General features: G+C 41.4%; 7 protein-coding genes across 14 annotated transcripts in view; all 7 read right to left on the reverse strand.

Annotated features, from left to right (window-relative positions):
• Positions 1-3598, reverse strand: LOC117223390 (odorant receptor Or1-like). Of its 5 annotated transcripts, none has more exons than XM_076521131.1 (6): positions 3159-3598; positions 1868-3100; positions 1056-1397; positions 470-680; positions 246-401; positions 1-169 (listed from the first exon to the last, which is right to left on the reverse strand). In XM_076521131.1, exons 2-6 carry the CDS (start codon positions 2227-2229, stop codon positions 122-124), a joined length of 1119 nt encoding a protein of 372 aa, XP_076377246.1. In that variant the 5' UTR covers positions 2230-3100; positions 3159-3598; the 3' UTR covers positions 1-121. The 5 variants fall into 5 exon arrangements, with proteins under 5 accessions (XP_076377246.1, XP_076377249.1, XP_076377248.1 ...); XM_076521134.1 differs by lacking the exon at positions 1-169 and having other exon boundaries at positions 176-401; positions 470-671; positions 1056-1175; positions 1257-1397; XM_076521133.1 differs by lacking the exon at positions 1-169 and having other exon boundaries at positions 176-401; positions 1056-1175; positions 1257-1397.
• The window catches only part of LOC117223378 (uncharacterized), a 25233-nt gene continuing 6117 nt past the window's right edge, over positions 3580-22695 (reverse strand). Inside the window, exons 5-15 of the mRNA XM_033475635.2 lie at positions 20530-20894; positions 19738-20073; positions 19233-19434; positions 19011-19166; positions 18636-18679; positions 6214-6280; positions 5383-5771; positions 4501-4839; positions 4113-4314; positions 3888-4043; positions 3580-3720 (exon numbers count right to left, since the gene is read on the reverse strand). Of these exons, the coding sequence (XP_033331526.2) occupies positions 3673-3720; positions 3888-4043; positions 4113-4314; positions 4501-4839; positions 5383-5771; positions 6214-6280; positions 18636-18679; positions 19011-19166; positions 19233-19434; positions 19738-20073; positions 20530-20894 (2304 nt within the window). The 3' untranslated portion in view covers positions 3580-3672. The remainder of the gene's footprint in view (positions 3721-3887; positions 4044-4112; positions 4315-4500; positions 4840-5382; positions 5772-6213; positions 6281-18635; positions 18680-19010; positions 19167-19232; positions 19435-19737; positions 20074-20529; positions 20895-22695) is intronic.
• LOC143259373 (odorant receptor Or1-like) lies at positions 6632-9358 on the reverse strand. Its single transcript, XM_076521136.1, is given in 5 exon segments — positions 6632-6709; positions 6839-6994; positions 7064-7265; positions 7579-7911; positions 8366-9358. Coding segments are annotated over 5 exon segments (1116 nt in total). The 5' UTR covers positions 8728-9358; the 3' UTR covers positions 6632-6646.
• On the reverse strand, positions 9611-11697 carry LOC143259376 (odorant receptor Or1-like). Its single transcript, XM_076521151.1, has 5 exons — positions 11079-11697; positions 10469-10807; positions 10073-10274; positions 9847-10002; positions 9611-9772 (listed from the first exon to the last, which is right to left on the reverse strand). The coding sequence occupies exons 1-5, from the start codon at positions 11438-11440 to the stop codon at positions 9731-9733; spliced, it is 1101 nt and encodes a 366-aa protein (XP_076377266.1). The 5' UTR covers positions 11441-11697; the 3' UTR covers positions 9611-9730.
• On the reverse strand, positions 12312-15104 carry LOC143259372 (odorant receptor Or1-like). Of its 2 annotated transcripts, none has more exons than XM_076521125.1 (5): positions 14757-15104; positions 13822-14191; positions 13116-13454; positions 12778-12979; positions 12312-12707 (listed from the first exon to the last, which is right to left on the reverse strand). In XM_076521125.1, the coding sequence occupies exons 2-5, from the start codon at positions 14181-14183 to the stop codon at positions 12396-12398; spliced, it is 1215 nt and encodes a 404-aa protein (XP_076377240.1). In that variant the 5' UTR covers positions 14184-14191; positions 14757-15104; the 3' UTR covers positions 12312-12395. The 2 variants fall into 2 exon arrangements, with proteins under 2 accessions (XP_076377240.1, XP_076377241.1); XM_076521126.1 differs by having other exon boundaries at positions 12312-12477; positions 12552-12707; positions 13822-15104.
• On the reverse strand, positions 15213-18680 carry LOC143259375 (odorant receptor Or1-like). Of its 3 annotated transcripts, none has more exons than XM_076521147.1 (6): positions 18588-18680; positions 17229-17461; positions 16302-16640; positions 15652-15853; positions 15426-15581; positions 15213-15357 (listed from the first exon to the last, which is right to left on the reverse strand). In XM_076521147.1, exons 2-6 carry the CDS (start codon positions 17438-17440, stop codon positions 15310-15312), a joined length of 957 nt encoding a protein of 318 aa, XP_076377262.1. In that variant the 5' UTR covers positions 17441-17461; positions 18588-18680; the 3' UTR covers positions 15213-15309. The 3 variants fall into 3 exon arrangements, with proteins under 3 accessions (XP_076377262.1, XP_076377260.1, XP_076377261.1); XM_076521145.1 differs by having other exon boundaries at positions 17229-17725; positions 18009-18617; XM_076521146.1 differs by having other exon boundaries at positions 16302-16568; positions 17229-18617.
• The window catches only part of LOC143259377 (odorant receptor 10-like), a 3946-nt gene continuing 2768 nt past the window's right edge, over positions 21518-22695 (reverse strand). Inside the window, exons 3-5 of the mRNA XM_076521152.1 lie at positions 22484-22685; positions 22250-22405; positions 21518-21716 (exon numbers count right to left, since the gene is read on the reverse strand). Of these exons, the coding sequence (XP_076377267.1) occupies positions 21675-21716; positions 22250-22405; positions 22484-22685 (400 nt within the window). The 3' untranslated portion in view covers positions 21518-21674. The remainder of the gene's footprint in view (positions 21717-22249; positions 22406-22483; positions 22686-22695) is intronic.

Raw genomic sequence — 22695 nt, forward strand, 5'->3', positions numbered from 1 at the left:
TTCAGGATTCAATATTTAATTTATTGCAAACTATTTTAGAATTTTTACTCTGGTAAACCTATCAATACAAATTGATCCATTCTCGATCAGATTCTCTAAATGAAAACATCTTCCCGATCCGTTACCTGCCCTGAAGCAGATTGAATATCGAATACGAAATCTTCAACACCTGTACAAGAGAATAATGGTCGTAATTAGTAACAATAGTTGGACGGGAGAAAGAAGGAAGAAAGTGAACGACTGACTGCCATGAATGACTCCAGATTCACTGCAACAATGCTGGCGCTCGTGAACTCGATGGGGAACGTGGAGCGCTGCATGATCAATAGGAGCATCTTCATCGCGTTCTTATCCAACTCAGGCCAGTCGCTCGCGAAAATCATGTCAGAGACTTCGAGACTCTGAAACAGCAGCCGTGGTTAGATCGCGAAGGAGCCAGAACGATTGTGTTCCTGTCTTGGGAATGAACCTTCAGCTTGACTTCGTTCCCGTACCAACAGTAGTAAGTCAGCTGCACCAGTGTACAGATGAAGTACAAGCCGGCCTCGTACAGTTGCATTCCGAAACCAATTTTTGTAATTCGAAAAAGGATCAAGCACGCCATGAATGTACTCGCACTGAACTGAAAGCCCAGAATCCCTCGAAACTGTTTGTTCACTTTCGATGCGAATCTGTAAACACTTCGAAAATATTATCCCATTTCTCGATCGTGCAATTAATTCTGCGAAGCAGACGTTAGCGATAGAGTCAATAATTATAGTACACTCGTCCGAATTGTTTCTCATTCTGTATTGAAAATTTTCGCAAGATTGAATCAGATACTACAAAATTGATAGCACTATAGATCAATCAGTTATCCAACTTGCGTTAAATGCGGCTACCGTTTCATCTTGTTCCACACTTTTAACCTGATAATTAGTAAAGTTATCATTTGGCAAGTACTCTTCCTCAATAGAGGTATCGTTACGAAACATAATTCCGTGGACATATATTCTCCTAGAGTCCTTCATACCGAACTACTGTGAGAATGCATTGGAAAAGAATCGAGCACTCACTGGTAAATACATTCGTGGTGTCGAGCACAAGCTTTCACCGATTGACTGTGATCTCCCGTAATATTTTGCAAACGGTGCTCCAGCAGCTCCAGTTGACCGTTTATGAGTTCCATCAGGCCACTGATCAAAGTATCGTTAGCGAAATGCATCATCGTAAGTACCATTAAGCTGCTGGCTTCATGAAAGTAAGTCACCGCGTACAAGATCAGGGAAGAGTAGTCGTACGGCACCCACACACGTTCGTGCGCCAATTTTCTCAGCTTGAGATCTCTCATTAGCGACGACATCCACGTCACCAACAAATATGATTGGAACACCATCATGAACATTATCGCATTTTTCCTATGAACCAATAAATTCGTGTCAAATTGACGATGAAATCTGGATCAATGTACGATCAACTCTTTTGCTGCCGTGCCAAGACCCTAAGCTTCATATAATTGAAGCATATTATTAAATCAAATTAAAATTGAAAAGTTAATTTGTATGACTTGTTTGGCTTGTAATAGAACGGTGTAAAAATTAATAATCAATTCTACGGAAATAATTCCACTAATATAATCACTGTAAATTCTCCCTAATTGACGCTCAGATTACGACCAAAAATGTACAATTTGGGAAGAAGAGATACGATTATTCGTTTCTATAGTTGTTGATAATCGGTAACTATAAAAACAAGCTGAAATAATCGTATTTTCGCATCCAAAATTGTCCATTTTTCTGTACAATCTGTGCGTCAGTTAGGGAGAATTTACTGTACCTATTTATGGATAACGTGGTAGTCAAAGGGCAATTAAAAATTTCTGACTTACTGAATGGTCTTTTCGATCCTCAGCTTAATTTCCATCTCTGCTGTGTTCATGGGCAGAAAGGGCTCCTTCTCTAGTCTGTTTATGAGCATAAGAATGGTCTCCCGTCTTCCCCTGAAGTTGAGCATCTTGTAAAGCGAGATGAGCGAGGCGACCGTAATATAGAAGTTCTCGCAGAATTGATCCTGGTTCTCCACGTTGATTATTATATCTAGAACTGCTATCACGATCATGTACTGTACGAACACCAATATCACAAGCGAGTACGCTTTGTACAACCATCTTTTGGCCCTGGACGTCCATGTTGATGGACACAGGCAGCCCAGGAGCGACAGAAACGTAAACGTGTACTTCAGCGCTGTCATGATGAATTTTGATAGGGTGCGATTTATCAGTACTCACTTGGAGAACAAGGGATTTCATTAACGCGAGAACAAATGTTTCATTACATAGTTCTTTGGGCGCGAAGACGAGATGACTTCACGTGACAGAGCTTGACGGGTTACTGACTACCGCGAGGTATCGGTTTTTTACTCGAACTCACTCACTCATCCGACTTTTTCCGCTGTGAAGTCCCTTCCGTCGGGAAGAGTACGTTATTACGGTAATTATTAACGAGCACGCGACAGGGGTAATTGCCATTTCGAGAACGCGTTCGCAACCCCTCGGACTCGGAATGCATTTAAGCGAGTTTACGGAAGGATCACATTAAATAATGAAGCCATCGATGGTAGTTTTCGATGGACACAGATAATTAATTAATGGTGGAAAGAAGCCGCGAGTAACTATCGGTCTTTTTCTCCCCGGTTGCACCACCGCGGTGGAATGCAGTCGGAAAAAATGTGTCAGTGAAGACATTATATTCTCTACAATATTCAGAGTCTGCTTGGGGAGGATGAGCAAACTGTCTCAAATGAAAAATATCGAGGATTTCGTGTTCTTGGCTCTACAGGCAAGTTATTTTTTGTCACTAGAACATCGAGTATTTTAGTACGAATCTATTGTTACTTGCGTAGAGATATTAATTGCACACTTTGCTAGAAAGCATTTTGGTATTAAAATAGTGTTCGGTATATCTGTTGGTGTTAACTACCCTCGTTGCAGTACATTATATGCAGAAAACGATTGCATCGAAGGTTGGAGGCGAGTAAATCGTTCCGCGCCCACGCACGAAACGCTAACCCTTTGTTCTTTGTGTTACTGATGGCTGCAGTCCCATCGATGCAAGTACTTCCTCTGCAACGGTGCAATTATTAGAGTAAATTCCTCAGAAAATTTGTTACGACGAACTTACTTGACCTTTGTCTGCAACAGTGTTATTGACGAGGACGCGACATAGGTAATTGCCATTTCGAGTACGCGTTCGCAACCCCTCGGATTCGTAACACATTTAAGGGGATATACGGGAGAATTACGTTGAATAATGAAGCCGTCGTTGATGAACGATTACTTATGGTAGCTTTAGATGGACACGAATAATTAGCGGTGGAAAGAAGCCGCGAGTAACTATCGGTTTCTTTCCCCCGGTTACAACACCACGGTGGAATACAGTCGGATAAAATGTGTCAATGAAGACATTACGTTCTCTACAATATTCAGAGTCTGCTTGGCGAGGATGAGCAAACTGCTTGGAATAAAAAATATTGAGGATTTCATGTTCTTGACTCTACAGGCAAGTTATTTTTTGTCACTAGAATGTCGGGTACTTTAATACGAATTTATTGTTGCTTGCGTTAAATATTAATTTCATACTTTGGTAGAAAATACTTTGGTATTCAAATATTGTGAGTTATATCTGTTGGTGTTGACTACCCTCGTTGTAGCACGTTATACGCGGAGTAGGAGGTCTTGAGCACCTGTAATAACAAATTAGTGTAATTATTCGCTACCAATATTCGTAGTAAATTAAAATGTCTATCTGAAACATAAATAAAATTTGCGATATAAGCTCATAGCATTGTAGAATGGTGTAAGTGCTAAACAATTAAAGAAACGAAGAAACTAGAAAATTATTTATACTGACTGTCATAAATGAATCGAGATTCATTGACACGATGTGCGCACTCGTGAACTGCATGGGGAACGTGGCCCGCACCATTATCATCAAGAGAGTCTTTTTCGTGGTTTGGTCCAAACTCACCCAATTGCTAGCCAAAATAAAATCTGGTATCTCGAGGCTCTGGAATTAAGAAGTACATTAGATTTTGAAGGAAAGAGGCCAGTTCGATTTTCTATTTTGAGGTTTTACCTTTAGCCTGACTTCGTTCCCATACCAGCAGTAGTAAAATATCTGCATCAGCATGCAGAAAGCATACACGAATGTCTCCACCATTCTCGATCCTACACCTCTCTTTAGGATACGGTATAGGATGAAGCAAATGATCATCATGCTTGACAGAAACTGAATGCACAGTATCACTCGAAAGCGCTTGTTCACCTTTCTGACCAGCCTATAATCGTTTAAACCTGTCACTATTTTCAATAAACTCGCAATTAATTCGTTGTAGCAAAAAAACCTAACCCGAGGGAGTAAACTAAAAAGATCCGTTGAAAAAATGGATAATTCCAAGCATACTCAGCTAAGTTTTTGTCAAAAAGGATAGCAGTATCTCAAGGAAAATTAGAAAAAGACCCACTCGAATAAAAAGTTGTGGTGTTTTGCACACTGCTTGGCCGATTCCTTCTGATCTCTCGTGATGTTTCGCAGGCGATACCCGAGGATCTCCAGCTGGCTGTATATGCAGAACATCAGCCCGCTGAACAGAGTGTCATAAGCGACGTTCATAAACGATGCAATAAACACACTCACAGCCTGATGAGTGTAAGTGATTGCATACAGAGTTGGAGACGAGTAATCGTATGGCACCCAAGCACGAAACGCTAACGCTTTGTTCTTTGTGTCTCTGATCAACGAGGTGATCCATATTATCACCCCGCAGATTCCGAACATGCTCATGAATAGTATCGTAAGTTTTCTGTAATTGCGTGATAAAAGCGTGATAAACTTATTTTTTTCAAGAGCGAGGACATTAAAGTCTAGAGCAACAAAAGCATGTCTACTTTCTCTAAATTGAAGTAGCAAGATAGTTTTTCATTGCTGACTGTTTCTCCGAGATTATTCGGTTGATCTAGACATTGCAAAATCTTAGAGATACTCAGAGATGAACAATATTGCCATTACCTAAGTTAATCCTTATAATCTGACATTTTTATAGTCAAACAGTAAATGTAGGCACACCTTTTGCCTAAATGCATTCACTCTGACGAGTGATGAAAGATTTAAAAGTTGCGATACATAATCTTAATTATTAAAAAGAAACCAGAGAACAAGACATCACAATGTGACTGAAAACGAAATGAAATGAATTCCAGTTACGTTGATTAGCATTGCTTCATCTTCAACAGTTTCCTCGATACAACGAAACAACTTTCGTTCTTAGATTTTGATATCAGAAGAATTAAAATTGTCTTTCGATTAAAATAAACATTGAACCGTAGAGAGTTAGCAAACAACTCACTCGTTTGTGGCATCGAATCTCGTCTCGATCATCTTCTCATGGTCGTTGACAGGAGAATAAGGCTTCGTCTGCATGGACCTCACCATGAGCATAATGTTCTCGTGGTTCGCTAAGAAGCTGCACAACTTGCAGAAGGAGATCACCTCTGGCATCAGCGCGTACAAGTTGTCGCTGAACTCGTCCTGATCCTCGACGTTGAACAGCATGTCCAAGATCGACATCAACACCAGAATCTGAAGGAAAATGAACACTACCAGCGAGTACACTTTGTACAGAAACTTCTTGATCGTGGAGGTCCATGTGGGCGGTCGTAGACAGCCCAACACTGTCAGGACCGTGAACGTCATCCTCAAGGTTGGCATCGTTGACTTTTCCAAAGCTCTTTCTATCTATTTCCTTCAAAGAAAGGAACGACGAAGCGGAAGAGTGCTCTCGACAGTAATTCCGACTTTGCAGGACAACGTCTTGCGTGTCACTGACCACCGCTAACAATCGGAATTCTCCGTGCACCCTAAGTGAACGGTCAGTCAGTTTTATTCCTGACAGTTTTCTTTTTGTCCCGGCTATGTTATTATCGGAACTACCGGCGAGCACGCGACTTCTGCAATTGCCATTACGAAAATAAGCCTGCAAGGCTAACGCCGCGTAATTCTTCCTCACTTTTCGCCATAGTGTGCTATACTGTAGCTCTTGCGGCGGCAATCAACGAAGAGCGGGTGGACAGAACGGCAGCGTTTAATAATGAATTCGAGGAGAAACGATACATTGCCGGCGATTTTAGTCGCCGGGAGGGTAGTTAATATTTTAGAGCACCGGTGACGAACCCTCTACCTCCGCCGTCGTTTCAATATGTTTTCCCATTGCGAGGTAGTTGCTGGAAGTTTGTTGCATGATCAACCTAGAGGTAGAACAACAAAGAATCAACCTTGAAGCTCTCGGTGGCAGTCCTCTGTCCCATGACAAAGCTGCTGACAAGTTGTATTCGAAAGAATTTGCAGGGGCAAAGATACTCTGCGTAAGACATAATCGGGTATAATGATGCACATAGGCCACTTTAAAGAGAAGTAGAGGTGTTTGTCGGGAAAATGTAAGAAGCAGGAGGGACACGTGAAAAAGTAGTAAAAAAGGCGAGCATTTTTTTAGTATGAAAATATTGTGGATTTCAAGCTGAATTTATTTCTAATCCTATCAGATACTTTACACGTTCTAGTCTGTTCCTTGCGAACTTAGCACTGCATTAAGCGCACGGCACGTTATCGCTGATTCATAATCGATCAGGGTACCTTTACTGAAGCACGTTATACACCGAGTACGAAGTTTTCAATACCTGAAACGAGAAAATGTTAATACATATTTTCTTTTCGCAGATGCCACTGTCGATGTTCAATTGTTTTGAAAAAAGAGCAAGGAATTTTCAATATGAAACGTGCGAAAGCACGATTGATCGTACACCGACCGACATGAAGGAGTCAATGTTCACCGACAGAATGCGAGCAGTCGTGAACTTGATAGGAAACGTGGCCCTCATCATAATCATCAGTAGAGTCTTCTTGGTGTGGTCGTCCAAACTGGTCCAGTTGCTAGCGAAAATCCAATCCGGCACCTCCAGGCTCTGAAACGGATGTTGGCTTAAGAAAGTTGTGAAACTAGGAAGTCGAGTTCTCTTATAACGACAATGAACCTTTCGTTTGACTTCGTTCCCATACCAACAGTAGTAAAATATCTGCACCAGCATGCACAACGCATACACTAGCGTCGACGCCAGCCTCTCGCCTAAATCAGTTTGCGTGATTCGATACAGTGTGAAGCAGATGATTGTCATACTCGCCATAAACTGAACGCATACTACTACTTGAAAGTCTTCGTTCACCTTCGCTGCAAATCTGAAAAAAGGGCAATTGTATTAGTCCATTTACTTAATAACCAGAACTATCAAGCTAGCCGAAATGACTGGTTTTGGCCTGATTTTTTCATTTACAATTCATGATATTATAAAAACGCTTCCGAATAAATTCCGAATCGTATATATTTTTGTACCATAAAGGGTCAACAAAGATTAATTGTCCTATCGTTGTATATTCAGCGAAAGGAATATTCTAATTGTGCGTAAAAAATCTTTCCTTTTCCAGAGATCCGTAGTCTAGTTATTGGAGTGACATAATTAAAAATCGGCGTTCGTTAAAAGAGGAAACGTACTCGTACAGAAAGTTGTGATGGCGAGCGCATTCTGTCGCCGACTCCTTGCCATTTTTCATGACGTTCTGCAATCGGAGCCCGAGAATCTCCAGCTGGCTGTATATGCAGAACATCAGGCCGCTGAACAGAGCATCGTAAGTGAGGTTCATAAGTGCGGCAATGGATACACTCACGGCTTGCAGAAAGAAAATGACAGCGTACACAGCCGGAGCCGAGTAGTCGAACGGGATCCACAAACGAAACCCCAACTTCCTCCCGTTTGTCATCAGCGCGGTGGCAAGCATCATCATTATACAGACCTCGCATAATAATATGTACACGCGTGTTATTTTCCTGCAACCAGAACGACATTTATTCTTGGTCGAATCATCGATTAGCTTAGACACTCATTTTTCATACATATTATTTCACAAGAGAAAAGAAACAGTCATTTTTGACATAGATTTTCATGGACTAATTTCAAGAAACAGGAACAAAATAGAGATTACAGTACATTCTCCCTAATTTTCCTTCAGCTTATAAACAAAAATGGATAATTTGAGAAGAGAAGCCTCGCAGCACGTTTTTTATAGATGACGATTGTCAACCACTATAAAAACGAGCCAAGAAGCTCGAATAATCGTATCTCCTCTTCGCAAATTGCCCATTTTTGTTTACAAGCTGAATACAAATTATGGAGAATTTACTGTAGTTTTTTCTTTTAATCATTTTATCCAGCACAGGCCAACACATATTTTTAACAGATGTATAAAGTTTACGATTCGATAATCAATGTTCGAAAACTTACTCATTGTGTTTGTTGTATTTCGTCTCGATATTCATCTCATCTGTATTATCAGGCAGGTAGGGTTTCTGCTGTAGAGTGCTGATCAGAAGCATGATACTATGCCCACGAGTGAGAAAGCTGCAGAACTTGCAGCAGGTGATCAGCATCGGAAGGGTCAAGATGAGGTTGTCGCTGAACTCATCCTGATTCTGCACGTTGAATACTATATCTAGAACAGCTACCAGCGTCAGGGTCTGTACGAGAATCAACACCGTGATTCCGTACGTTTTGTACAGGAACTTGACGGGCCCGGATCTCCACGAGGGTGGTCGATGACAGCCTATCATTGTCAGAACAGTGGACGCGTATCGCAGCGTTGGCATCGTCGATTTTATTAGCTGTCTTATTGTTACTCATACGATCACGAAATTAATCGTCTGCTTTGAATCAGTCGAAACAGCCGAGACAATTCATCTGCACTTTCAGTTCCGAAATTGAGACTCCGATCTTCGCTGATGCAAAGTCTCGAGACAGGTTTTAATCCGCTTTTCACAGAAATTTAATAGTATACTGTATCGCGGGGGGAAAGAAGGAAGAGTATTGCGTTGGAGTTCACGTGTCAACGTCTTACCTGCCACTGACAGGTGAAGTCAGTATCGGTATTGTACCGCCACCCCCTGCCACAGTTGCCTTTTCATTGACAATGTCCCTTCTATTGTGCAAGCTGGCCAGTACTGTTATTACTGTAATCATTGGCTACGCGCCCCCTTGCAACTTCGAAAACATTCTTGAAGCTTGCGTTTTTTCTCGGAGCTTGTGTTTTTTCTCGGGGCCTGCGGGATCGCTTTTCTAGGGTAGCGATTAGTAGGATGACATTTAATAATGAATACTAGGAGACGTTGTCACTCGTAATGGACAAAGGGTTGAGTGCGGTTCGAGGAAGTGCAGTGTCAGTTGTATCTTCCGCGGTTCTATGTGAAAATATCCTCGTGCATTTTCTTGAGCGCATAAGAGTAATTCTTGAACTCATAGTACGCCAAATAAGCTTAATAATTTTATGTTAATAATTTCTTTATCAGTGTACTCTACGATACGACTAACATGCGATTTCTCTACAGGAAAATGGTCGAACTCTTCAAGAAATTGGAATAATTAATATTTAAGAAGCACAAAGTATCACGAATTTTTCTATTTGATCATTCGATGTATGCTGAATGAAGTGGACGAAATGGCCAATCGTATAAGGTAAATTGATTTTCTATGCTAGACCTTCAAGTTGAATTTATTGTTAATTCTATTAGATATATTATTCTACATATTCTAGTATGTTTCTCTTGGTCTTAGTACTACTTTAACGAAAATATCATCGGATTGCATTTATTATCTTCACTGGAGCACATTGTACACTGAGTAAGAAGTTTTGAGCACCTGGAACAGTCGAACACTTTCTGCCTGATCATACTTTTTCTTACAGCATTGAGAACATAATGAAACATACTAACCGCCATGAAAGACTCTATATTCACCGACAGAATGTGAGCAGTCGTGAACTCGATAGGATACGTGGCCCTTATCATGATCATTAGAAGAGTCTTCTTAGTGTTGTCGCTCAAGCTTGCCCAGTTGCTAGCAAAAATCCAATCTGGCACCTCTAGACTCTGGGACAGATGTTTACGTAAGAAAGTTATGGAACCCTTTACGTTGATTGTTCTTATAACGATAATGAACCTTTCGTTTGACTTCGTTCCCATACCAACAGTAGTAAAATATCTGTATCAGCATGCAGAACGCGTACACCAGCGTCGAAGCCAGCCTTTCGCCTAAATCGGTTTGCGTGATTCGGTAGAGCGTGAAACAGATTGTCGCTATACTCGCCATAAACTGAAAGCACAGTACTGCTTGGAAGTCTTCGTTCACCTTTGCTGCAAATCTGAAAACGTAGTTGCATTAGTGCAGTGACGCTATCAATTAACGTTAGGATTGCCGAGATAAAAGATTTTTTCTCTTTCTATTCCAAATTTAATGAAATCGTTTCTATGTGAAATTCTTCGATAAACTGCTCCATTTTAACTTTGACTTTAATTTTTCATTAAAGATCGGCGTTCGTTAAAAGAGGCCACGTACTCGTACAGAAAGTTATGATGACGAGCACATTCTGTCGCAGACTCCTCGCCATTTTCCATGACGTTCTGCAATCGGAGCCCGAGAATCTCCAGCTGGCTGTGTATGCAGAACATCAGGCCGCTGAACAGAGCATCGTAAGTGACGTTCATAAGCGAGGCAATGATTACACTCACGGCTTGCAGAAAGAAAACGACAGCGTACACTGCCGTAGCCGAGTAATCGAACGGAATCCACAAACGATACGCTAACATTCTGTTCTTCCCGTTTGTCAACAGCGTGGTGATAAGAATCATCACTATACAGACCTCGGATAAGAGCATGTACACGGCCGAAATTTTTCTGCAATCAGGTCATAGTATTTCAGAAGGGCTCAATTTTTCATGCATATTATTTCAGAAGGCAATAAAAGCAACACAATCTTTCATGTAGATTTGCATGCATCGATTGCAAGAAGCAAGGACAAAATAGAAATTGCCACCTCCTTTCAATAGCTTTATCAAGCTCAAATCAATATGTTAATCTGTCCGCTATTTCATATTTCATCACCCGATTCTTTTGACAGATGTAAAAAAAAAATTTACAATCTAATAATCAATGTTTGGGAACTTACTCGTTGTGTTTGTCGTGTCTCGTCTCGATATTCATCTCATCGTTATTGTCGGGCGAGTAAGGTTTCTTCTGCAAAGTGTCAATCAGAAGCATGATACTGTTCCCATGAGTGAGAAAGTTGCAGAACTTGCAGCAGGTGATCAGCATCGGAAGGGTCAAGACGAGGTTGTCGCTGAACTCGTCCTGATTCTGGACGTTAAATACGACGTCTAGAACTGATACCAGTGTCAGAGTCTGTACGAGAATCAACACCACGACTCCGTACGCTTTGTACAGGAACTTGACGGGCCCGGATCTCCACGAGGATGGTCGATGACAGCCTATCATTGTCAGAACGGTGGACGCGCATCGCAGCGTTGGCATCGTCGATTTTATTAGTTGTCTTATTGTTACTCATACGATCACGAAATTAATCGTCTGCTTTGTATCAGTCGAAACAGCCGAGACAATTCATCTGCACTCTCAGTTCCGAAATTGAGACCGCGATCTTTGCTGACGCAAAGTCTCGGGATAAGTTTTAATCCGCTTTTCACAGAAATTGACAGTATACTGTATCACGGGCGAAAGAAGACGTTGACTTCACGTGTCAACGTCTTACCTGCTACTGACATGTGAATTCAGTATCGATATTGTCGGGCCACCCCCTCCCCCCGGAACAGTCGCCTTCCCATTGATAATGTTCCTATGCGGTAATGTCGCGCAAGCTGACAATTACTGTTATTACTGTAATTATTGGCTACGTTCCCTCTTGCAGTTTTGTGAACATGATCGCGGCGTGCGTTTTCTCTTGGCACCTGTGGGGTCGCTTTTCTAGGGTAGCGATTGCTGGGGTGACATTTAATTATGAAAGCTGGGGGACGTGGCATTCTTAATGAACAAAGGGTAGAGGGTGGTTCGATGAATACACTGTTGCTCAGTGTCATTCGTAGCTTCCGCGGTTCTGTGTGAAACTATTTATGTGGCAATGAACGTATCCCTGACCGTTTTCTTAAACGTCTGAGAATCGTTCAAAATGTGTTTCGAGATTCTAATTATTCTATAAAAAGAAATATTAAATTATTCTATAAATAGGACTAACGTATGATTTCTTTTCAGGACAGTGATCTTGCTTTTGAAGACACAGCAAGTATTGGGATTTAAGAAATACAAAGTACCACGAATTCTTCGATCAAATGATCATTTGATGTATGCTGGGGACAAGAATGCAATCGTAAGGTAAATTCATTTTCTGTAATAGAACTTCGAGTTGAATTTATTGTTAATTCTATTAGATATATTATTCTACATATATTCTAGTATGTTTCTCTTGGTCTTAGTACTACTTTAACGAAAATATCATCGGATTGCATCTATTATCTTCACTGGAGCACATTGTACACTGAGTAAGAAGTTTTGAGCACCTGGAATAGTCGAACGCTTTTTGCCTGATCATACTCTTTCTGACAGCATTGAGAATATAATGAAACATACTAACCGCCATGAAAGACTCTATATTCACCGACAGAAGGTGAGCAGTCGTGATCTGAATGGGATACGTAGCCCGTAGCATGATAATAAGGAGTATCCTCTTAGTGGTGATATCCAGGTTCATCCAGTCGCTGGTGAAAACCATGTTCGGTATCTCGAGGCTCTGAAACGAAAACGTCTATTATAGAATTCGACGATGTAACGCGTCAAGTCTCCTTGCCTTCGGAATCAACCTTTAGTCTGACTTCGTTCCCGTACCAACAATAGTAGAATATCTGCAGTAGCATAATGTACGCATACATGAGCGCCTCGATCGTTCCCGATCCTAAACCCGCTTGCGTGAATCGGTAGAGGGAGAAACAGATAATCGTTATGCTAATCAGAAACTGAATGCACAGCACTGCTTGGAAGTCCCTGTTCACTCTCGCCGCGAATCTGAAATCACGTTTAGGTCGAAACATCTTTTCGATGCGACATTGCTGAAATTAATCACTGGATAATTATCGTATCTTGTCTTTAGGGCGATCCTACGAACGACCAAGATGGAAACGAAAAAAAACGGGAAACACACTTATAGATAAAATGATGGTGTCGTGCGCATTCTTTCGCCGATGCGTTGCCGGTTTTGATAATATCCTGGAGGCGGCGTCCGAGAATCTCCAGTTGGCTGTGTAGGCAGAACATCAGCCCACTGAACAGGGTATCGTAAGTGACGTTCATTAGCGAGGACATAATTACACACACGCCTTGCAGGATGAATGTGACTGCGTACACAGTCGGAGACGAGTAGTCGTACGGCAACCACGAACGAAACGTTAACACTTTGTTTTCCACGTTTGTGATCAGCGGAATGGCTACGGTAAACACTATGCAGGCTATTGTCGACCACGTGTATACCGTCGTTATCAGTCTGAAATCAGAACGGTGATACAACAATGGTATATATACTTTTTTTATAGTATACTAGACAGCGGAGTGTTATGCGAAATAGAAATTGTCTGCATCGATAGCAAATGACAGAAGTTAAATATAAAAGCATTTCTTCTATTAAGTTGATTATAATGTGTCAGATTCATTACAATCTTTAAACGTTCTTGCTGTGACTATGCTTGATCTAATAACTTTTGGGACAAATGCATAAAATCCGCAGTCTATTTGTAGCCTAATAAACATTTAAATACGTCTGAACAGTGTTTAAAGACAGCGCGACGTTCTCAACTTCCGTGGTTGCTCTCTCTCTCTCTCTCTCTCTCGTTTTTATTTCGCTGTCTACTTACTCATTGTACTTATTGAATCTCGACTCGATCTTCATCTCGTCCTCGTTGACAGGCGAGTAGGGTTTCCGCCGTTGACAGTTTATGAGAAGCATAATGCTGTCGCGGTACACCAAGAAGCTGCAGAACTTGCAGCAGGTGATCGTCATGGGAATGGTCAGGACCAGGTTCTCGCTAAATTCATCCTGCGTCTCCACGTTAAATATTATGTCCAGGATTGTCGTCAGCGTCAGAGTCTGCACCACGATCAGAATTAGGTATCCGTACACTTTGTACAGGAGCTTCTTGGGATTGGAAGTCCACGTGGGTGGCGGGTGGCAGCCTATCGCTGTCAGAACCATGGTCGCGTATCGTAACGTTGGCATCGTCGATTCTATTGGATAATTATTGTAAATTATCCCTAATTTTCCTTCAGCTTGTAAACAAAAATAGACTAGATGAGAAGAGGGGGTACGATTATTCGAGCCTCGCGGCTCATTTTTGTAGTTGCCGATTGTCAACAATTATAAAAACGGGGTGCAAGGCTCGAAGGATCGTATCTCCTCTTCTCAAATTGTTCATTTCTGTTTACAAGCTAAAGGACAAATAGGGAGAATTTTCTGTATCTTGTCTTTATGCGTGGGGTCTCCTCTCCTGACCGAATTTAGGATACGCTTCTCGATTTTCCGCGTCTGTTCACTGATGCACAAAATTATTCACACACTTCGCGCAGAGTTTATGGTTGCCAAGTGATTCAGGCTGCGTTAACCCCTTGCACTACGGCTAACACACGTTTGTCATTGAGCAAGGAGTTAAAATAACAGTCTTTTAAATTGTTCCCAGTTTTCGAGTACAGTAAGATTGCAAGTAACAATTTGGGAAGTGGTGTGCCAATCGGAAGGAGTCGAGAAACAATGGTACAGTTTGTTGATATAGCAAATAAATGCACTGTATCTCACCGTCACACGACACAGTCTCACGTGTCACTGGCTACCTCCGACTATTGGCATTTTCACGGCAACCCCTTGGTCGGTTTCCTATCGACGATTTCCCTTGGCTATGTTATTAGGATAATTATTGACGCGACATCTGCACTTACCATTTCGCTGGCATGGTCACAGCCCCTGCGATTTTTTTCTTGCTCTTCTTTACTTCGCATTCTCTTGCGGTCGGGGTCGCATTTCGAAAGGGTTTAATAATGAAAGTATAAAAGAGGGAGGATGCACTGTTGCGGCTTTTAATGGTCGAAGGTAAAGCGTTTCGAAGAAGCTACGAGTTGCAACGCGCCTCCAGTTCTGTTTCTCTCGAGTGGTCGTTTTTAGAAAATTATTTCCGTTTATTTCCCATTTGAAAATGGGGAACTTCACCATAAACGAGGAACGCGAGGGACAAGAAGACTAATAGTGCAAGGCAAGTGGTCTTCGATTCGAATTTATTCTTTGCTTATTATTAGACTTCATTTCACATTCTGTAGTACGTCAATTTATTTGTCGCATGCGTATCGTTGGAAAACTAGCTTCCCTGAAGCAGATTATAAGCAGAATACGAGGTCTTGATCACCTAGAATGTATTGTAAAACCGTAATCACGTTTGAAACATTGACGCCACTTTTTTCATTTCGTACTGACCATCATAAAAGCCTTCAAATTCACCGCCAGGACGTAAGCACTCGTGAACTCGATAGGAAACGTGGCCCTTAGCATGATCATCAGCAGGGTGCTCTTCGTGTTCTGATTCAGGCTTTCCCAATTGCTCGCGAAGATCATGTCCGGAATCTCGAGGCTCTGGAACGGTAATCGCCGTTAGAAAATTTAGCAACGTGGACAATTGCAATTTCTCATTACAAACATCAACCTTCAGCCTGACTTCGTTCCCGTACCAGCAGTAGAAAAATAACTGAAAGAGGAAGCAAACCGCGTACACCATTGTCTCCGGCAGTCTGTCGCCTAATTCCGTTTGCGTGATTCGGTACAGGCAGAAGCAACTGATCGTCATGCTCGAAAGAAACTGGACGAGCAGCACTGTTTGAAAGTCTTCGTTCATTTTCGTTGCGAATCTGCGATCGTTTTAAAATCGTCAATTGTTTTCGCGTATACACGACAGTGTAGTAAACCTTCTTAACATAGGATAAAGATTTGTATTTTGTCAACGGAAATATTATGATTATTTTATTTTTTCACAATTCCTTAATCTTTAATTTTTAGACGCTTATTCGTTCGAAATATCAAATTCTTGTGAAATGTTAACAATATGGAAAGTTTGTTAACTTTTGTCGGCAAGCGTGATCGGAATTAATAAATAGAATTTTTGCAAATAAAATAGACGAGCAAATTACTGATTAAAACAGTATACTAAAACTCTAGCAACCCTTTAAAGACGAATGCTGACAAAGCGACGACTTCGAGACTGTATTATGCACACAATTATATGTTTTACAATATTATTTAAGTTTCTCGTACATTATTAATATCGCCCAGAAACGTGCAAGAAAATTGTAAACGCACTTGTATATAAAGTCGTGATGCCGCGCGCATTCTCTCGCCGATTGCGTGTCATTTTGGATGTTTTGCAGACGATGTCCGAGGATCTCGAGCTGGCTGCATATAGATAATATCAGCCCACTGAACAAGGAGTCGAATCCGACGTTTATCAGCGAGCCGATGATCAAACTCAGGGCTTGGTGAGCATAAGTCACGGAGTATAAAACGAGGGATGAGTAATAGTTGTACGGTATCCATGCGCGATAAGCCAGCACTCTGTTCTTTGGATCTCTGGACAACGAAGGAATCCACGCCATTATCATGTAGAATTCGGTTATCAATGTGTACAAAGTCGATAGTTTCCTGCAATTATGATTAATTTCTAGCCAGTGTACTCGAGCCAGGGTTAATCTAAAACCTGCGCCACAATTTTCATTGCTATATTTTCAGTAACATTTGTCGAAGATTTCCGAGTCAGCGAACTGTTCGCAGAAGTGAACTGGTTTTAATTGCGTTTGTTCATTTAACAGGTTCAGTGTTAAACATATGGGTGACACTAATTTTTAACTAGGTTCTTGAAATTCATTTTTATTCTAATATATCGAACAAATTGAACTACAACTAGAATTTGTAGAATACAAAATAGCTGAACCTATATTTCCTATGGTAAATTTTCACCTTCTAGTTTCGATTTCATTAACTTAAAGACTGATATCGTGTAAATTTGTCGAATTAATATTCGTCACTTAACGTGTTAAACAAGTGCACATAATAGTTAATTTAATTACAGCCCCAGATTTCGCCTTGATTAATTTTTCCAGTAAAACATTTTGCAAACGGATAGCTTTCGATCGATCTTTACGCATGCAGAAAGTATTTGCATAATAATCGATCATTTTGATATTGGAGGTAATCGCACAAATGGTTTACTAAGTTTCAATGGTGACTCACTCGTTTGTCACGTCGAAGCTCGTTTCAATCTTCGTCTCTTTGTCGTCGATCGGCAAATAAGGCTTCCGTTGCGTGGCTGTCATCAAAATGGCAATGCTGTTTCTGTTCGCCAGAAGTGAGCACAGCTTACAGGTGGCGATCACCATCGGCATGGTGAGGTACAGGTTGTCGCCGAATTCGTTCTGATCCTTAACGTTGATTGCTAAGTCCATAATCGACGACAGCGTTAGGCTCTGCACGAGAAACAACACCAGAAGCGCGTACGCTTTGTACAAAATCATCTTGGTCTTGGACGTCCACGTGGGTGGATGGCGACAGCCTATCATGGTCAGAACCATGGATGCCCATGTTAGGGTTGGCATCGTCAATTTGATTAGTTACTCCCTTAAATCGTTCGTTCGCCGACAACGTGTGTCGACCCGTTTCACCCAGCAATTCACTTTGTTTCGCGCAAGAGTCGTTCACAGATTTTTACAGCAGAGAATTCAACGCATCATCTACAAAGTCCGCGTGCACAGTATTATGATTTTGTTAGTTTAACCGTTTGCACTCGAGCTTGCTAAACCACGTTCCAAGATCATTTCTATATTATCGAAGTTTAGATTTAAAAAATTGTTAAAAGTGCCAACTGTTGCGTGAGACGCAAGACTCGATTTCCTATGCATAAGATGCACGTTAGAAGGAAATACTATGAGCCGGAAAAATTATTTTCGATTTACAGGTAAAACGACTTCGAGTGCGAGGGGTTAATGTGCGCGAGAAAGCGATAAACGACAATACCGTGTCGGAAACCCCGCGCGACAAAGGATTGCACGTTATTGACCCCCATAGTGCATCGAAACTGTCTCCGCGCCCTGTTTCGTTCCTTCTGCGGTGGGCATGTTATTATCGCAATTATGATACTCGTGTATTACCGCGCGACTTCGACGATACGTTGTCTTCCACTGCGGTAGGATCGGGTTCATAGAGGGGTAATTATGGAGAGGGTGAGTAGCTGACTATGAATCGTTGATTCATCGAGGCTGGTTTCAATGAACAAGGAGTAATAAATATTTGAAGCAAGTCAAGAGAGCTCCGTCATGAGAGTCCCGTCAGTTGTGTTTATGGCGTTAGCACGAGCAGTCGGACGAAGTCGAGTGGAAACGAAAGTATGCTGTGGCAAAAGTAAGTCGGACAAATGAGTGAGTTAGTTCAATCTTAACTATTTAGTTTGCAAAGCTGAAAGTCTTTTTCAGCTGTTTCTAAAAATGAAATTCCGGATCAATTTCTAGTAGACAAGTACTGCGGCGTTCATGCTGAATTTATTTCTACTCTTATCGAATACCTTGCGTTACATCTAGTATGGTTCTTCTGACGTACATTGCCATAGCGCTACGCTACGAGATATTGTCGGACCCGATCGGTTACTTTTGCTGCAACACGCTGTACGCCGAGTACGACGTTTTAAGCACCTGAAATCCGAAAGTAGTCTAACTGAGCACTGTTCAAAAGTATTATAATCGAATGCATCACGATTCAAAAGTATTACAATCGAATAAATCACAATTCGAAAGTATTATAATCGAATACATAACAATTTGAAAGTATTACAATTGAACATATAACAATTGAAAAGTGTTAAAACTCAATATATAATAACACAAAGGTATTATACTCGAATACATTAGAATTCAATAGTATCCTAATTGAATACATCACAATACAAAAGTATTGCAATTGACTATATAACAATTGACGCAGCATTCAAGTACTCTAGGTTCAATTTCATAGCTTCATACTGACCGCCATAAAAGACTCCAAATTCACCGACACGATGTGAACACTCAAGAACTCGATAGGGAACGTGGATCGAAGCATGATCATCAGCAACGTCTTCCTCGTGTTCTCGTCTAAATTGTGCCAGTTGCCCGCAAAGATCAAATCTGGAATCTCGCGGCTCTAAAGCGAAGAGTGTGTTAGTCTGTACAATAACGGAAGTATAGTTAGTCTACGCAAGAAATTAACCTTCAACTTGACCTCGTTGCCGTACCAACAAAAGTAAAATATCTGCATCAGCATGCAAAACGCATACACCAATGTCTCCGCGAGTCTCGATCCTAGATCCGTTTGGGTGATACGGTAAAGAGTGAAACAGATGATCGTCATACTCGCCATAAACTGAACGAACAACACCAGTTGAAAGTCTTCGTTCACTTTCATGGCAAATCTGCAATAATCGTAAAACCATAGATCATTTCTATGGAAAATCGGAGCGTGAACGGTGCATCAGGAAAGCGAGAAAAGTGCAGATCGACACGTTGGCTATGGAGCCTTTAAATCAAATTAATTTAGTTGGTTGAATAGAATCGGAAAGCTACAATTTTGATTAATATCTTGATTATCCAATATATCTTGATCTTCAGCTACCCATTATTGCCATAAATGTATAAAATTCGCAGTTCAGTTGTTATACATTATTGCATTAACAGTGACAATATCTCGACGGAAATCATTCAAGAATGAAACCCACTGGTATATAAAATTATGCTGACGCGCGCATTCCCGCGCCGACTCAGAACCGCTTTTAACCTGTTGCAGGCGATGCCCAAGAATCTCCAGCTGACTGTAGATAGAGAACAACAGGCCGCTGAACAGACAATCGTAAGCGGTGTTCATCAGCGAGGCAATTGTTACACTCACAGCTTGATGAGCGTAAGTTGCAGCGTATAAAATGGGGGATGAATAGTTGTACGGATGCCAGGCTCGAAAGGCCAGCATTTTGTTCTTTGGATCTCTCATCAACGAGGTAACCCACACTATCGCTATGCAGAATTCGATCGAGATCGTGTACATACTCGTTATTCTCCTGCAATCAAATGGATATTAGGTATTTATTATTTTAATTTTGACTTCTGGCAATTCTAGAACATGGCTGCTTCTTTATTCGAATGTTTCATCTTCTATTTCTATCAACATTAATTTTTAATTCACCAAGTCCACAGTGTAGACAAATTTTTAAAATCTGTAAAATAATATTTTTCATTTTCTCCTGCCATCGGCAATAATTTAAATTGCTTTATCCTTGAGCCTACAATGTGGACAAATCTTTAAAACCTATTAGACCAATTGTTTGTTTCATTAACACCAATTTTTGATCGACCTTTTCTAGAGGCTACAGTGCAAACAAATTATTGAAACCTCCAAGTGCGCATTTTTCATTTTCTTTCTCCGTTTACCATAAGAAACAGAAGCCAAACTCAACGGTAGTCCAGATAAACAACCAAACTATTGTAACACCTTTGCAATAAAAAAGAACACTCACTCATTTATAGCGTCGTATCTCGTTTCGATTCTGAGCTCGTCGTCATCGGCAGGCAAGTAGGGCTTTTTCCGCATAGCGTGCATCAGTATCAGAATGCTGTCCCGATTGGCTAATAAGCTGCACAGCTTACAGCAGGCGATCAGCATAGGGCCGGTTAGGTAGAGATTATCGCCGAAGTCGTTCTGAGTTTTAACGTTAAACACAATGTCGAGGATCGTGGTCAGCGTGACGCTCTGTACGAGAAACAACACTACGATCCCGTACACTTTGTACAGAAACAATTTGGAGGACGATGTCCAGGAGGGTGGCTTTCGGCAGCCTATGGTTGTCAGCATCGTGGACGTCCATCGTAGGGTTGGCATAGTCGATTACCTTATTTCTCGAATGTCTTCGCTCATTCGTTCGCGCGATGCTCTACCATATCTGCGGAATCTAACTTCTTCCTCTTTTATTTTCACTGTTTCGCACGTGGAACCTCGAAAGGGACGCTCACCGGCGCATTTTAATCGCGGAGTTCTCGATACGATCGCGTTACGGGGACTTTTTGGATCGCGAAGAAAGCGGGGACTTTTTGCTACAACGAAAGCACAACGTCTCGACCTCGCGCGGCGGAGGTTCGAACGCTATTGAAGGCTATAGCGCACCGACGATTCTCTTCGCGCGCCATTAACTACCCCCAGAGCAACAGCGTTTCCTTTCCACCCCGACAGAAGTCGGCCACTCGTTCTTCACCGCTTGATTATTATTATAATCATCGGCGAGTTCTGCACGCGTAATTCTCCCTTCGGAACCCGTTGCTCGTCGCTGGAACTCGCGGGTCGTGTTTCGAGGGGACGTTGTTCAATAATGAACCGGCCGTGTAACGGACACGCCGCGACCGGTTTTCACCGGGGAAAAATGCGATGCATATTTAAAAGGACTGTCGCTGCCTTTTTTCTCGGCCGCTTGCGACGAAATCGTGGTGCGTGGAGTCGCGAGCGAGGGGAATTGTTTGCCTCGACATTATAGACCTGAAGTGTTTTCTCGAATTTTTATTGCTATCTGCACCACGAGTTGCAGTCTAAATACTTCGATACAGTTTGCTCTCCTCCGTTCCCGGGAAGAAAGCTCCTCACGCTACGTTCCAGTCTTCTTGGTCCTTCGTCTCACTGCATCAGATTGTACGCCGAGTAAGAAGTCTTCAGTATCTGTCGCAAACGTGACGTTTCGGTTTATTTCAATTTCGGCGCGAAAATCTGCTGAATTTCAAGCTCGAAGAGCAACGTGGAGTTCCTAAATTATTTTACACTGGTATTATATTTATTATTTAAATCATAATTCAATTTTGTATAATATTAGAACAGTTATGAATTTAAATGACGATCAGTTCATAATATAGAGCATTTAATACATGCATTTATCATTTTTATATTTATTATTTAAATCATAATCCAATTTTATATGATATTATAAAATGTTATATTATTTTTATGTCAAATCTTTTATGTTAAAAAGGGATATCAGAAATGCAGAGGAGCGAAGACACGAGAAGAATTTCTGAATATTCTTGCACTATTTCCAAATTATTCAGTCTATATTGATCCGAACTAATGCAGACAATTTTTATTTGACATAAAGAACTCTGTTCATCGCATTAACCATAGAAATTCCGCCGTATCGAAACGATCAATGCGGTGCAATTTGATCGTGAACGTGAATCGACTGTGCACTGTCTACCGACCTTTGTGAACATCTCGAGGTCCATCGACACAACGTGAACGACGGAGAATTCGATGGGAACTTTGGCACGCTTGATCATCATCAAGAGAAACTTCTTGGCCTTGTCGTCCAGGATCGTCCAGTTGCATTCGAACGCGGACCTTGGGACATCGAGGCTCTGCAAAAAAGGACAACTGCAGCGCGTAAGAAGCCAGTTCGAAGGATCGTGCGATTTCGTGTGACAACGAGATTGAACCTTCAGTTTGATCTCATTCCCGTACCAACAGTAGTAAAAGATCTGTACGAGGGTGTTGAACGAGTAAACTATTACTTCCAGGAACTTCGAACCCAGATTCTTCTGCGTCAACTGGTACAGATTGCAGCATACTGTCACGATGCTGACCATCGACTGGATCACCATGATCACCTTGAATTGGCTGTTCAGTGTATTCGCGTATCTGCAACGCG

Source organism: Megalopta genalis, chromosome 4 (assembly GCF_051020955.1).
Source record: "Megalopta genalis isolate 19385.01 chromosome 4, iyMegGena1_principal, whole genome shotgun sequence".
Taxonomy (NCBI): Eukaryota; Metazoa; Arthropoda; class Insecta; order Hymenoptera; family Halictidae; genus Megalopta; species Megalopta genalis.